Source organism: Phocoena sinus, chromosome X (assembly GCF_008692025.1).
Source record: "Phocoena sinus isolate mPhoSin1 chromosome X, mPhoSin1.pri, whole genome shotgun sequence".
Classification (NCBI taxonomy): domain Eukaryota; kingdom Metazoa; phylum Chordata; class Mammalia; order Artiodactyla; family Phocoenidae; genus Phocoena; species Phocoena sinus.
The window spans coordinates 115,973,845-115,988,686 of record NC_045784.1 but is presented as its reverse complement, the minus strand read 5'-3'; the positions used below and the strand labels follow the sequence as shown (position 1 = coordinate 115,988,686).

General features: G+C 44.8%; 1 protein-coding gene across 6 annotated transcripts in view; it reads left to right on the top strand.

Moving 5' to 3' along the window:
• ARHGEF6 (Rac/Cdc42 guanine nucleotide exchange factor 6) overlaps positions 1–12,808 on the top strand; it is a 117,687-nt gene extending 104,879 nt beyond the window's left edge. For 2 of the 6 annotated variants that reach the window (XM_032619178.1, XM_032619180.1), the window contains 7 exons: positions 21–158; positions 1,704–1,724; positions 2,880–2,973; positions 4,107–4,196; positions 6,344–6,443; positions 8,436–8,490; positions 10,378–12,808. In XM_032619178.1, coding sequence (XP_032475069.1) covers positions 21–158; positions 1,704–1,724; positions 2,880–2,973; positions 4,107–4,196; positions 6,344–6,443; positions 8,436–8,490; positions 10,378–10,518 — 639 coding nt within the window. In that variant the 3' untranslated portion in view covers positions 10,519–12,808. Of the gene's footprint in view, positions 1–20; positions 159–1,703; positions 1,725–2,861; positions 2,974–4,106; positions 4,197–6,343; positions 6,444–8,435; positions 8,491–10,377 lie in introns of all 6 variants that reach the window. The other 4 variants (XM_032619182.1, XM_032619177.1, XM_032619181.1 and 1 more) reach the window with 4 other exon arrangements.
• Positions 12,809–14,842: the final 2,034 nt, after the last annotated feature.

The following is a 14,842-nucleotide window of genomic DNA, read 5'->3' as shown; positions in this document are numbered from 1 at the left end:
GATTGCCAACATCTCATCAGACATTCTCCCAGTCTTTTAGCTCTACTGGACAGCCCCGAGGACCCTTGGAGCCTCCTCAAATTATAAAACCGTGGAGCTTAAGTTGTCTGCGACCTGCGCCTCCACTTAGACCATCAGCAGCGCTAGGTTATAAAGAGGTAATTTTGCTACATATGGTATAAAATGCTTCAGACAAGCTGATTTCGTAGCTTGTTACAAAGAGTTCTGTGGGCATGTGCTAGAATTGATGATAGGTGATACATGTCAGTCAATCTTGAATTGCTAGACTCAGTGATTTTTTAAAATTAATTTTCCATTTCCGCATTGTCCATCTACACATATTTCCTGAATATCCACAAGGTTTCTGTGCACTGCCTGAGTTTCCCTGGTCTCCCCCCCGGAGTGCCTCTGGCTTGCCTTTATGATTATATGATAATTCTATAAATAGGTCATGATGTACACACATCTCAAACAAATGCTACTTCATTAGCATTGAATTGCTAACCAAGCGGTCCCAATTCTGCATTTGGAATCATTTTGATCTCTTAAACCAAATCAGTAAAAGTCTTATGGGACCAAGCCATGGGTCTGAACTATGAAAGTCTGAATTATTTGCTGCAGTGGAAAGAGAAAAAGAATTTAGTGAAAGGAGTGTCTTTTAAAAAGAGGCTTTTAAGCGACAACCCTAGAGGACATCTGATGTTTGGGTAGAATGCGGATTTCAAGGTTTTTTTTTCTTTTTGTCTAGAAGTGGCAGTCAGGAAATGTCAGTCACTATCTTCCATAACTGTGTGGAGCATTACCTTTTCCATCCAAACGGTGTTTTTTTTTTTTTCCCCTAACAAGTTTCTCATCATTTCAGCTTTCGGAAAAGATCCTCATTTATTAGTAACTATTCTTTAAATAGGTCTTACCGAGTGAAGATTTAAGTCTGTGACAATTATGAGACGCATAAGTGAAGCATGGTGTTTTAAATCAAAAACTCAAAATTGAGCTAAGTCTGCGTCACTCATCAAAACACACACTTGACACAAAAATATATGCTGCATATATATAATTGTGTCACTTAATTGTTGCCTCCAGTTCTTAGTGCAGTAAAAGTAGGACAATATTTGGATATGGGAGGATTTTTTGATACTTTCAACCTGACATGATAGGAGAAATAATCCTTGAGCCGAATCTTTATTATGTACCTCTGTTCAGAATTTGGCCAGGAAACAGCCCCACAGGTTGGCTTTGGAAATTGACCGGTGATTCCCGCAGTTATCCAATTTTCTCCTCTGATCACCTAAACCAGGAGTGCCACTTCATGGTTACCTAAGTCCCCTTTTTAATGATGGATATTTTGTAATTGTCAGTTACTAAGTTCAAATTAAGGTGAGCTTTGAAGGGTAAAGTTGACTTAATCCTTCACAGAACTAATCCATTAAAACTAAGGCATGATCACTTTGTTTCTGCTGGGAGACGTGTATTTCAGTTATTTCCAGCATTTGTTTTTCTGTACAGAACTGTATCCCTTGGGCTTTTGCATGATGGTATTGCATCTGAAACTAATGTGGGAGACACGGTGATATTCTCTCTGTGTGATTTATGATAACACTAACATTTCAAATGTTGTTTTAGAATTATTGATAAATGGATTTGGTCATTATAACCATCGACCTCTCACGCTCATCTTCTCTTTCTTTACATATTCACTTTAGAGGATGTCTTATATCTTAAAGGTAAGGGTAGAACGATATCTTTGGCGTACAGTGACATCATATAATGCTGTGCTGTAACCTTTGATGAATGAAGCTTTCCTTTATGCTTGTTTTGTCCCTTGTTACACTTGGTGGCTAAAATATGAAGATACAATTCTGACATGTAAGTACTTTCTTCAGAAAAGTAGGCTCTTGTGAAATATGTGCGAAAATGTCATCTTATAATGCCTCTAAAATGTCTGTTTTCCGTGGGTTTTTTTATATGCTGTTTCTATTTTTCCTGTTATTTTTGTCACATGTGAGTTTTTCATGTCTGTCTGTTTTCAAGTCTAAGTGGATCACTGAGGCTAAGTGGAAGAAATTAAATTCTTTGTTGCAGTTATTTTTAAGGTAGTGATTGTTAACCATGCATCCTGTATATACATTGCATGGGAGATTGGAATAAGATGATCACTGTTTACTTGGGTACTTAATGAGCACCTTTTTGGACCTGCTGGTTATTCATATGGCAAAGGCAAATCCAATAATTCGTCTCTCTTTTTTCTACTAATTAAAAATATGACTTTATAGATGTATGTTTAAGCTTGCTGTAGGTACGTTATGCCTAACCCTAAATTATTTATCAGGAAATCCTTCATTTGGCTCTTCTCTCTGACTACAGGGAATTTACTTAGTCTCTCTGCCTTAATTTTCCTGTCTCACAAATGGAAATTGATATTCTTCTTTGTGGGACTGTCGCTAAGGAGAATTTATTTAAATAGTTTTGAAGCTCTTCAAAAAGCAGTCCATACCCCATTAATAGTTACAATTGTTATTTCATTCCCTTAAAGCTGTATCAGTGGGGAATATAAACCAAGTTAGGAAATACTGTTATTTCTCTAGGATTGACATCCATTACTTTCTCTGCAGATGGTACCCTAAAGGCATTTGGCCTCCTGGAGAAGCAGCCGCATAAATTCTCTATGGCAATTGAGAGGATAATAGCATTGCCTCGGTTTCATTTAACCTTTTAGTGTTCATTGGAACCATTTTTACTGTGTATAGTATTAAATCCTGATACCCTCCTAAGTGAGACTGTCAAAAATAAGAGAGAGCCATTCTATTTAATTTCACTTGCTTTTTAAATTTGTGTTTTGGGGAAATTTTTAATTCATAAAGAAACCTCTATCCTTACAGGAATCTGGTAAAAGCCCCAAAACGATGAAGAAGTTTCTTCACAAAAGAAAGACCGAAAGAAAGCCATCGGAGGAGGAATATGTCATCCGCAAAAGTATGTGTTTCGTACTTTTAGAAAGTTGGTTATGGATGAGGAATTGTTTGAAAGAAGAGGATTCGAGCAGTATGTTCTCAGCATCACCTTTGACATAAAGAAAAATGCATGGGAAGGCTTGGCCGCCACCTCTCAGATTTTGCAATAAGCTGTCTCCTGCTGCTTTTCATGTCGTCTTAGGCAGACAAACCATCTATCTAGTTTTCATGTTGAACATTTGGCTCTACCTGGTTTAGAACCACTAAAGGGACCCATTTGCTATGGATACATTTTTTTCTTCCCTCTTAGTTTCTGACACCTGAGTTATTTGCCTTTACTGAGATCGACTAAATAGGCCCAAAGCCTGAGATCCTCTGGAATTTTAATGTTCAGTGATGTTCTCAGTTAGTCAAGGAAGCAGCCTGCTGGCGTATAGAAACAGGGCTGGGTTTAGAGGCAGGCTGCAGAGTTGGTCAGCCAATCGATATGTACACATTTGCCTCTCTGGGAACAAGGTACTCTGGGACACACATGAAGGAGTAAGTGATGTATCACCAAGGGGTGACAGAGCTGTGTGTATCAGTCCGAAATACAGTCTGGATAAATCTTTGCTGGACTCTAGCTTCTGCTTCCCCTACCCCTCACCTCACCCCTGGATGTGCACAGCGGCATGTTAACAGCCATTTCTAGAATGAGTTGGAGGGGGTTGGGGGAATGAGAGGGAGAATCAGTGACTAGGCTGGCTGGTTGGGAAAAAATGGGTGGGATTAATGGTGGAAAGCTTCCTAGAGAAAGTGAGCCTTGAAATTTGATGGAAAGGAAGGGTGTGGTGTATGGGATGCGAACTGAGGCCAGCACCAAGCCCAGGGCTGGCCTTGTAGCCTCTGAGACACTGACAGGACCCTCCAATTTCGAACTCCCAGTGGCTTCTGGAGCAGGCCACTTTCGGTGCTGAACTCACTGGTGCCCCATCCCTTTCCCAAGGTGGATGTGTCTCTGTTCCACCATGCCAGCCGGTCAGCTTTTTCTCCTGCCTTTCATTAAGGCCACCGGTCAGAGAAGCCAGTGCCTAGCACCCGAGTGCACTACATCATTTCGAGGGTCCAGAGGCATGTGTATCTCCCTGAGGAGTCACGATTCGTTACACTTGACAGGTACGGCTGCTCTGGAAGAGGACGCTCAGATTCTGAAAGTGATCGAAGCCTACTGTACCAGTGCCAACTTTCAACAAGGCCACGGCTCAAGTAGGTTCCCCCAAACCACTTTCTCTAATGAGTGATGTTTCTTTGCTACTGCTCACTGCCTCTTAGAAAAAGAGAAAAGCAACCCAGATGGGCTGCAGGGTGTGTAAAGCAGGTGACTTGCAGCAGAGGGGCGGGCACAGGGCTGCATCTTTCAGATAAGCTGGTTTTAGCTACCAAGCGGTTTGTTTACCCACTGTTTCTTTTCACCCAGAGACAAAGAGAAATGCAAGAGTAAAAAGGTTGGAGGTGATAGAAATGAAAATAATTTTTTTTTTAAAGTCACTCTCCTTTGAAGTACGCAGATACCTTCACCAACACTAGTTAAAGAGCCCAGAGAGTTCCTGTGTCTGTGAACTGATGCTAATCTCTTCTTATAGGCAGATTTGGAAAGGAAGTCAAAATACTATCTTTGATCAGCTGCATATTTAAGCAAACAGAGCTTCACCAAACTCAAGTTTCAGAGTTGCTCTGAAAATCTGGAAATGTAGCTGCTTAGCAGGGCCTGTTGAGAATGTCTACAGTTTATCAGGGAGCCATTAGGTGAGGGTATTTCCCCCAACAACTTTCAGGCTACAAACTGAAAGCGAGATAATACTTTCTGATTCATCCTTGTGTTTTTAGAAAAGCCAGGTCACATCGCTTATGTCCTTGGTCTTTCATTATTATGGGCATTCAGGATACCTGGTGTGAGGGTCTTGCATCTGTGTAAGAGATAAGCTCTCCATAATGTTCCATCTGGACAGCCACTGAGCCCTGGCTTGAGTGTGGGCAGGGCTTCCTCAGTGGACTGCCCTGACCGATGCTTCCAAAGTAACATGTCTCTCAGGTCGTCATGGGGAAAGCATTCTATGTGGAAGTTGACACATTTGACTCTGAAGGGGGGACTGTCACACCTTCTGCTTCTCAGACCAAACCTGCCTCTGGCTTTGGGCATGCCCAGCCCTGATAACAAGGTTCGAGGAGTCAGGAAAAGAAAGTGAGAGCAGTTTTTATTGCAAAAACAAGGAAAGAGAGGGGGACAAGGAGACGCCAGAAGCAGCAGCCCTCATACGAAATCCGACCTCACCTCCCGCCGCCTCCTGTCCTCACACTGACAGAGACGGGAGATTTGCTCAGAGGTGCGGGCAGGCACTCTGGCCTCAAGAGTCTCATTTCCCCCCACCCCCGTCCTCCCTGGCCTCCCTTTTATGTGTGGAAAGTGTCTAGCACAGTGCTTGGCACGTGGTAAGCGTTTTCGCATCCTGGTGGCCGACACCCTCCATCCCTCTGCAGCCAGAAGTCCTGCACCCGTAGAAGCGGCCGCTATTGTTTCTCGCTGCATCCAGTCGGTTGGTTAGTCGGCCAGTCTGCTATGCACTTATTAAGCACCTACGAAGTACTGGGCCCCGAGGAAGGCAGAGACACTTCCACCTCGGGAAAGGGCTGGAGGTTGAGTGAAGGCACTGAGTGTTCACAACTGGAAGGAACTTGGCTTAGAAGAGAGGAAGCCAGTGGCTCTGAGAGGAAGGATCCAGAAGGGATGGGGAGGTTGCAGGTGCAGGAGAGCTGTCTGGTCAGGTCCCATGGCTGCTCTGTCACCTCTTCCATCCCAGAGCCTGGAGATGGTGAGCGGAGAGCAGTAAGGACGCCTGCATCTTTGCTGCTGTTGTGATCATCTCCCCAACGCCCCCTCTACCCTCCATCAAAATGGTCTCCACCGACCCTGCTTCACCCTGTAGGACGGTAAAGAGAACAAATGGGAGTGAGTGATGCTTCTGAGGCCCTTTAAGCATGCTGCGTCCCAGTGCAGTGCTACGTTCTGCAGGGAGGAATGGTCACTGGCTGGCTCTTTGCACTGGAAGAGGCAAAACAGGAAAAGATGGGGTCTTGGTTGAGGACAGTTCTCACAGCGGCCTTTTCACATTGTGTTTCTGAATACAAAATGTGCCCCCGGCCCCCAGGATTGAATCAGTGTATTTGGCCATTTCGAATTTCTCCCGTCAGGAGGATTTCGTCAGCAGATGTTGGATGACTACTCTCGGGGCGCCAGGCAGCCAGATGCCGTCAACAAAGACCCCTCAAAAACCACAGTAGAAAGGAGCTAACCCCCAACAAATAGTCTCCCCTAGTAAACTCCCTCCCTCGCCTCTTGCCGCCCTTGTCTGTAGGTGCTCGCAAGGATTCCGTTCCCCAAGTCTTACTCCCCGAGGAAGAGAAACTCATCATTGAAGAGACCAGAAGCAACGGCCAGACCGTCATTGAAGAAAAGTGCGTAGAGCGGGCTAAACCTTTTCTGATTTTTCTGGGGGCTGGAAAGAAGGTTCTGGCAGGGCAACGTGGCCGTGGCCAAGCCTGCATGGAAGGACAGTCCCTCCTCATCTGAGAATGCGGCCCTCTTGGCTGACTGTGCAGTTGGGAGCCTGGGGAGGGCTGCCCACCAACAAAGGGGAGGGGAAAGGAGAGGCAGAGGGGGTCAGGAAGGGACTTCAGGGCACGCAAGAATACCACTCCACATGGGGTTTGGAGGCATTGGGAAGGCCGTAGCACCAATTCCCTTGCCCAGAGGGATGCCTCTCACATTTATCGACTCAGGCACTTTATTTTCACATACTTAACCTCATTTAAACTCCTACCGCAATCCTGGGAGATAAACGTTACTTTCACCACTGTTACAGATGAGGAAACTGAGATTCAGGGAAATTATGTCCCTGACTTAGCCTTGCACAGTAGTGAGGGTGACCTAACGGGGGAAAATCAGGTTAAGTACTTGTATATACTTGAGTCATTTCTGAAGTCAGGCCTAAATTTGCATAGGACAGCGTGTTTCACAGTGCTTGGCGTCGTCAATGTATTTTTCCATCTGGTGTATGAAGCGATACGACCAAATGGTACAGCACTTGGGCTCAAGAGAATAACAGCCCTGATTCAACTCCAGATTCTGGTACTTGGTAGCCGTGTGACCTGGAGCAAGTTCCATCACCTCTCTGTGCCTCAGTTTCCTCATCTGTAAAATGGGTATGATAGTAATACTTTCAGGGTTTTTGTGAGGTTAAATGGAATAAGAAGTACAAAGGCTAGCATGTGATAATTAATAAATGATGATCGTTATAATTACTATTATTATAGCTATATTAACCCCTACAATGACTTTATGAGGTTTTCAGGGAATGTGGTATTATCCCCATTTTGTATGTGAAGAAAATAAGACCAAGAGAGGATGAGAAGAAAACTGGTTACCTAAGGTTAGAGGACTGGCAAGTCGTAGGGTCAGAACTGGAGCCCAGATCTCCAATGTCCTTGTCCAGGGAGAGAGCCAGAGAGGAAATGACTCTTCCACAGTCCTGCCAAGGCACTTTATCCTTTTTTGGAATATATGGAATCTTTTAGAAATAATGTCCCTGACTTTGTGTTTGTGTCATGTACGATGGTGTAGGGTCAGATAGGTGAGAAGGGCAATGCCATAGCACAGATAGCGTAGGATAGGCAGGGCCTGGTGACACCTCTCATTACAATATGTCAGATGATGGTCCTTCCTGCCCCCAAGAGAGAAATCAAAACCTTATGAGGAGCCCTAGTCTCTTTTTTTTCTTGACTTTTCTTTCTTTCTTTTTTTTTACATCTTTATTGGAGTATAATTGCTTTACAATGGTGTGTTAGTTTCTGCTGTATAACAAAGTGAATCAGCTATATGTGTACATATATCCCCATATCTCCTCCCTCTTGCATCTCCCTTCCCCCCACGCTCCCTATCCCACCCCTCTAGGTGGTCACAAAGCACCGAGCTGATCTCCCTGTGCTATGCGGCTGCTTCCCACTAGCTAGCTATTTTACGTTTGGTAGTGTATCCATGCCACTTTCTTGCTTTGTCACAGCTTACCCTTCCCCCCCATTTTCTTTTTATTTATTTTTAAAAATTGAGGTAGAGTCGATGTACTGTATTATATGTTACGGGTGTACAATACACTAGTCTGTTTTATTTTTTTAGTACTTGCCTAAGCTGGGAAGCAAGCAGCAGAGGAGGAGGGAAGTGTAGAAAACGTGCGGTGACACGGTGTTAGAAAGAGCTTGTGTGATGCTGGTTGTTAGCCCGTAAAAATGAGAAACACAAGGACCATTCATAGCAGTATCTCTTCCGATTCACCAGCAAGGCCACCACTTTTCAGGATCTGTATTTCTATAAAGCTGCTTTTCTTCTTAAATATCACTTAACAATATCTCAGTGCCATCTATTAATCTATGAACTTTATCTTTGTGTTCTAGGAGCCTTGTCGATACTGTTTATGCCTTGAAGGATGAGGTCAAAGAGCTGAAACAGGTAATGAAATTCGAAAGTCGTTTTCTCAGATCCTAACGGACCTGCTCCCTCTTCCCTGCTGTGCACTGGTAGATGCCCTCAGGAGAAGGCCAGGAACAAGGTGGTGAGGTGGGGATTCTTAGTTCCCTTGTGTCAGCCAGGTGGGTTTTGTTGATTTTACCACGTGGCCTTGGGTTTCAATTTCTGAAGCTTGCTTATATACCTATTTAGGGATTTACAATAGGATCACAAACTTAGTTACAACTTCATGTTCCCTGACTTTTGCAAACAGAATTTAAGAAAAGATAAGTCATTCATGAGCATGTAAGTGTAAACAGAACCATAAATCATGATTTGTGGGCTCCTCTGCAGATCTGATCCAGTGCTCCGTGAGGGACACTCTCCCTTGGGTTTGAGGACTGACTGTACCTGGTGACAGGGTAAAGGATGGATTGAAGGGAGAGAGACCAGAGGCTGGAAGACCACTTAGGAGGTTATTATAAAACTCAGGGTGAGACGTGATAAAGTCCTGAGCTGAGGAGGGAGAGCCGCTCAGGCTACGGAGGAGGGACACAGATGTAAAGGAAGGCACATCGCAGAGTTAGAGCCTTTGGAAAATGGCACCATGATGCGGGGATTAAGAAAGCCAGGGATGGAAGATGAGTCTTTTACCTGGGTATCTACTTTGTTTTTTTGTTTTTTAATTGAAGTATAGTTAGTATACAGTGTGGTGCCACTCTCTGCTGTACAGCAAAGTGACTCAGTTATACACATATAGACATTCTTGTTTCATATTCTTTTCCATTATGATTTATTACAGGATATTGAATATAGTTCCCTGTGCTATATAGTAGGACCTTGTTGTTTATCCATCCTATATATAATAGTTTACATCTGCTAATCCCAAACTCCCTGCCCTTCCCTCCCTCAATCCCCCTCCCCTTGGCAACCACAAGTTTGTTCTCTATGTCTGTGAGTCTGTTTCATAGGTAGGTTCATTTGTGCCATATTTTAGATTCCACATATAAGTGATGTATGATATTTGTCTTTCTCTGTCTGACTTACTTCACTTAGTATGATAATCTCTACTTGCATCCATGTTGCTGCAAATGGCATTATTTCATTCTTTTTTATGGCTGAGTAATATTCCATTGTATATACGTACCACGTCTTCTTTATCCATTCATCTGTCGGTGGACACTTAGGTTGCTTCCATGTCTTGGCTATTGTGAATATTGCCGCTATGAACATAGGGGTACACATATCTTTTTGAATTATAGTTTTGTCTGGGTATATGTCCAGGAGTGGGATCCCTGGATCATATGGTAGTTCTATTTTCAGTTTTTTGAGGAACATCCACGCTGTTTTCCATAGTGGCTGCACCAACTGACATTCCCACCAACAGTGTAGGGGTGTTGGGTATCTACTTTGATATGGTGGTGCCCTTCACGGAAATCAAGAGCCACAGGAGGAAGAGAAGTTTGGGGGGTGGGGGAGATACTGAGTTCACTTCAGGGCGTAATGAGTCCGAGGTGCTTGTAACACATCTAAGTTGGCACTGGGGACTGTGGACCTGGTGCTCATGAGCTGAGATGAGGTCAGTACCAGAGAGACTGGGGAGGCGCCTATGTAGTTATTTGAGTTGAAAGAGAAGAGACACTATGTGAAAAGTGTGTTGAATTAGAAGAGGGCCAGGGCCAGAGCCCTAGAGAATGCTTGTATTATATCTCAAGGGATGGTCAGCGAGAAGTAGAACAATCAAGAGGCTGCCTTGTCTTAGAAGCTGAGGGAGAGGAGCTTGAGGCAGGAAAGTGTTGTCAGTGGTGAAGGCTGCCAAGAGACTGAGCAGGAGGGGCCCTGAGGCGGGGTCCCTTTGTTTGGTAACCAACCAACCTTTTCCCATCATAGGAGAATAAAAGAATGAAGCAGTGCCTGGAAGAAGAGTTGAAATCAAGAAGGGACCTAGAAAAGCTGGTCCGGAGGCTGTTGAAGCAAACTGATGAGTGTATTCGGGCCGAGTCCAGTAGCAAGACCTCCATTCTCCCATAACCATCACAGTGCGGCTGGCAGAGGGTGCCCGCAGGGCATCGGGAAATGTCCAGCTGAGTGATCTGACTCAGTTTGCTCACTTCTCTGGTTTTTATTTCGTATCTTAGTGTCTCTCTCTCTCTCTCTCTCTCTCTCTCTCTCTGTGTGTTTGGTTCAGTGTTTGTTGTTGTTTGGTTATTGGTTGGTTGTTTATGTTTTTTAACAGAGGTCAAAGCAAGAGGGGGTGAACATCTCCCCAGTCTTTTCCATTCAGTAAGCAAAGGGAAGCTAACGTAGGCAAATGACTTACATGCCTTCAGATGGCTTTCAATTCATAGTGCCTCTTTACCAGCCATTATCTCGGGTCACTCTTTTTGGCTGGCTGCTGTCCCAAAGTGGCCGGCCATGGCTTATTAAATGTGAACTTGACTTTCTCCCCCAATGCTTTTCCTGTTCCTTGGCAGCCCCTCAGTACCTGATTTACTGAAGGCAACGCTTCTGGAACTCCGACTGGCATAGGGTGAAAGGCTAACACATGTTTGCCCCAGTGATCCAGCTGCCCTTCCCTGGGCCGTCCTCAATGCACACTTTTTTTAATGACTACCCTATTTTGTCTATAAGACCAAGAAAACCGTAGTGCCCTCACTCCTTTCGTGTTGGTTTACATTTAACTCTGTGGGACAGAAGCTCTGGTCACCCATGCCAACACCAAATCCATTAGCAAATTGCACTGGACAGTCCTCCCCTTCAGTAGCAGAGTTGCCAATCTCTTGCCAGTGCATGATAGGTTTTGTCCCTAATCTTCTGCCTTGTGTGTAAGTTTTCTATTTCCCCAGTGCTTTTAGCCAAGCATACCAAGTGGTGTGTCAACTGGTATGTGTGTGCTTTGCTTTTTAAAAATACAGACTGTGAGCACTTACTTTTTTCTACATCACATACTCAAATTGCGACTTCTCATCCTTCAGTCTACACTTGAGGAGATGTTGTGCCCTAGCAGACAGCTTTAATTCCCTTGATTGCTCTACCATATATGCTGTGAGAAGCTGTGATAGTCATCAGCCTCTTCGAGTAGGACTCTAAGAATTATTTGCAGAAATGTGCTGTTGGCCCAGTTTGTGTAGCCGGAAAGAAAGGGCCGCTCTAGTAGCTGTGTGCTGGCTACTAGTGAAGCTGATTATTTGGAACTGGTTTACTCAAGTTACTTGTTGAATCAAACCCTCGCCTTTGTAAGCATCTGGGAAATTAGAACTGTGATAAGCCAGGTTTAGAAGAGGGTCACAGGAGGGCAACACACCTCCAAATTCAGCACAGTTGAAAGTTGGCCTGGGGCTGTAGGACAGAGCAGTGCAACCTGCCCCTGTCTGTCCCAAAGACGGGAAGTTTGGCCAGGTGGAGGAGATCGCTGGAAAGAGAGGCCAAGGACCAGTGGACTGAGCAAAGTTGTCTCCCACATACATTTGATGGGTGCCTATAAATGTGGGTTTTGTGAATGTTGTTTAGGAACCAAACTTGAATCTTGAACTCCCCAGCTTGTTAAGCCCTTTTCCTTTCTAGTACAGCGTGGGTCTCAGTTCCCATAACTACATGGTACGGGGCTGTTGACTGCTTGCTGCACAGCAGAAATTACACCGTCCACGGGAAATGGACTGTTCCTGCAGATCAATCTCAGCCAACCACACACCCAGCTGTCTTTGGAAGCTGAAGACCGAACAAGATTGCTAGGAATGGCTGTTGTTCTGCTTTTAGCCCAACGGTTTAGAGATGCCGTCCTTCATCTCCAAATGGAAAACAACAGTAACAGCAACACAGATCATAGCATCTGCCCTGTCTGTGGTTAGTCAATGGCTTGCAATAAATGTGCAAACTATATCCATAGGAAACATTTTTGTGATTACAAAGTACTTTAGTTGATAAGGTATATAGGATTGCTTAAAATATTGAAAGGTCTTTATTTTAAGGTGACGTGTCCATATGCATGTTTTGGGGACGTGGCCCTTCTGATGAGAGGCCCTGTGTACTCTGGGTAATGTAGCTCGTGCAGAGTGGTGTCCGCACTCCCACTCGATAATCCTATATGGGAAATGAAGCCATGTTAACCTGACGGCAGTGTCTCCATAGTTGTGTTGTTTACAGTACTCTATAAATGGGTCCCTGTTACTCTGTAGTCAAACTGCCGCCCTTCGAGGCCTTTCAGTTCCTCTTCTGTCATGTCCCTTCTCACACAGCTCAAATTTTCTAACTTGTTTTTATTTTGAAGACTTTTAAACTGGACATTTTCAATAAATAAGAATAACAATGCTTTATAAAATAAGTCCTGTGTCTTCTTCATTTTCTTTTTCTTTTTTTTTTTTTTTTTTTTGCTAGCTGGTGTGCAGAAAGATTTCTCATGCTGTGTCAGCTTCCTCTTCTGTTTCCCTCATTAGCTATCCATGCTCATCAGGCCCCTGAACCAGCTTCTACCTTTTTCACTCAGGCCAGATGATATTTGTTCCCCACTTTAAAGAGATAATACATCTCTTGAGAGAGAACCTTCTGTAACTTCTCCATCCCTCTCCTCCTGCCCCCAACCTATAAACTGTCTGTACCTCTTCTCACCATTTTCCTTCCAATATAAGAGAAAGAGATATTCACTTTCTTGTTCAAGCTTATCCCTTGATCTTTAGTCTGGTTTCCATCCCTCTTTGTATTTTGCAGGATTTTGTCAGTTTTGACCACAGGTGGAATGCTGGTGTCAGCGGTCAGGATGAAAATATTTGCTCCACCCTCAAGATAGATGCACTGGATATTATCTGTTGCTACTCAGCATCCATTCCTCCCCCCACCCACAACCCCAAGGCTAAAAAAAGCACCTAGCCCGGACTCCCTTGCAGCTAGGGTTCCGATACAGTGTGGGTTCTGATACATTTTCAGTTCTGCCAATGAGATGCCTTTGTGCAGTGTTTGAAAGGCTTCAGTTAGCAGAGGCTATCTTCCTGGGGCTTGTTGGCTGGCAGGAGGTTCCAAGGATATGTCCGTGGCTTCTGTACTACCTATGGGTGACAGACTGTAGTGGCAACAGCATCTTCTGAAACTGGATTTGGATTACACCTACCGTGTTATGACCTTGAAGCCATAGTCAGTGGAAGCCCCCTGACTTCCACTTCTGTAGCTGTCTATTTTTTTTTTTTTTTGGCTGCATTGGGTCTTTGTTGCCGTGCGTGGGCTTTCTCTAGTTGTGGCGAGCGGGGGGCTACTCTTCGTTGCGGTGCGCGGGCTTCTCATTGCAGTGGCTTCTCTTGTTGCGGAGCGCAGGCTCTAGGCACACGGGATTCAGTAGTTGTGGCACGTGGGCTCAGTAGTTGTGGCTCGCGGGCTCTAGAGTGCAGCCTCAGTAGTTGTGGCGCACGGGCTTAGTTGCTCTTCGGCATGTGGGATCTTCCCGGACCAGGGCTCAAACCCGTGTCCCCTGCATTGGCAGGAGGATTCTTAACCACTGCACCACCAGGGAAGCCCCTGTAGCCATCAATTTTATAGGCACCTGATATTACCTTTCTGCCTCAGGAAGCCGAAGCAATAGCTGTAACATGGCACCTCCCATGTGCTAGGCTCTGCGCTGTTTTACATAGTTAAGCTCCTGTAACCCTTGCAACAACCCTATGAGGTATTCACTATGGTTATCCCCATCTTACGAGTGAACAAAGGTACAGTGGTTGAACAATATGCTAGTATGTGTGTAGCAGGAATTTGAAACCCTGGTCCGTCTGCCTCTCGAATCCATGCTCTTGCTACTGCATCTCCTCCTCTGCACTTGGTACTTGCCAAGTCAGCTTCTACCTCGGCCATCTACCTTCCTGAAGTCACTGATGAGCTCTTACTGACAAATCCAGGGAGCGCTTTTCAATACCCATCTTGACCTCTCTGCAGTTTCTGACCCTTGCCTCCTTGATAAATCTCTCCTTCCTGGGCTTTCATGATCCCAGCTTTCCTGGCATTCATTCAACCTTTCTGACCACCCCAAAGTCTCCTTTGCTGGATCTACCTCCTGCCTGTCCCCTGAATGTTGCTGATCCTTGACGCTCTTTGCCTCTTCTCTTCCTTTCTATAGCCTCTTCCTGGACAACCTTGTCTATTCCTATAACTTTATTCATCAAAGTGTAGATGACTCCCTGGTCCATATTTTTCCATCCTGACCTTTTCTCCTGAGCTCCAGACCCGTGGATGCAGCCACCTTGTGGACATCTCAGCTTGGATGTCCTACAGCACCTCAAACTCAGCATGTCCCAAACTGTACTCCTCATTCGTAGTCCTAGATCTGCTCTTCCAATGTTTCCTATCCCAATACATAGCACCCCTGGCCACTTAGTTG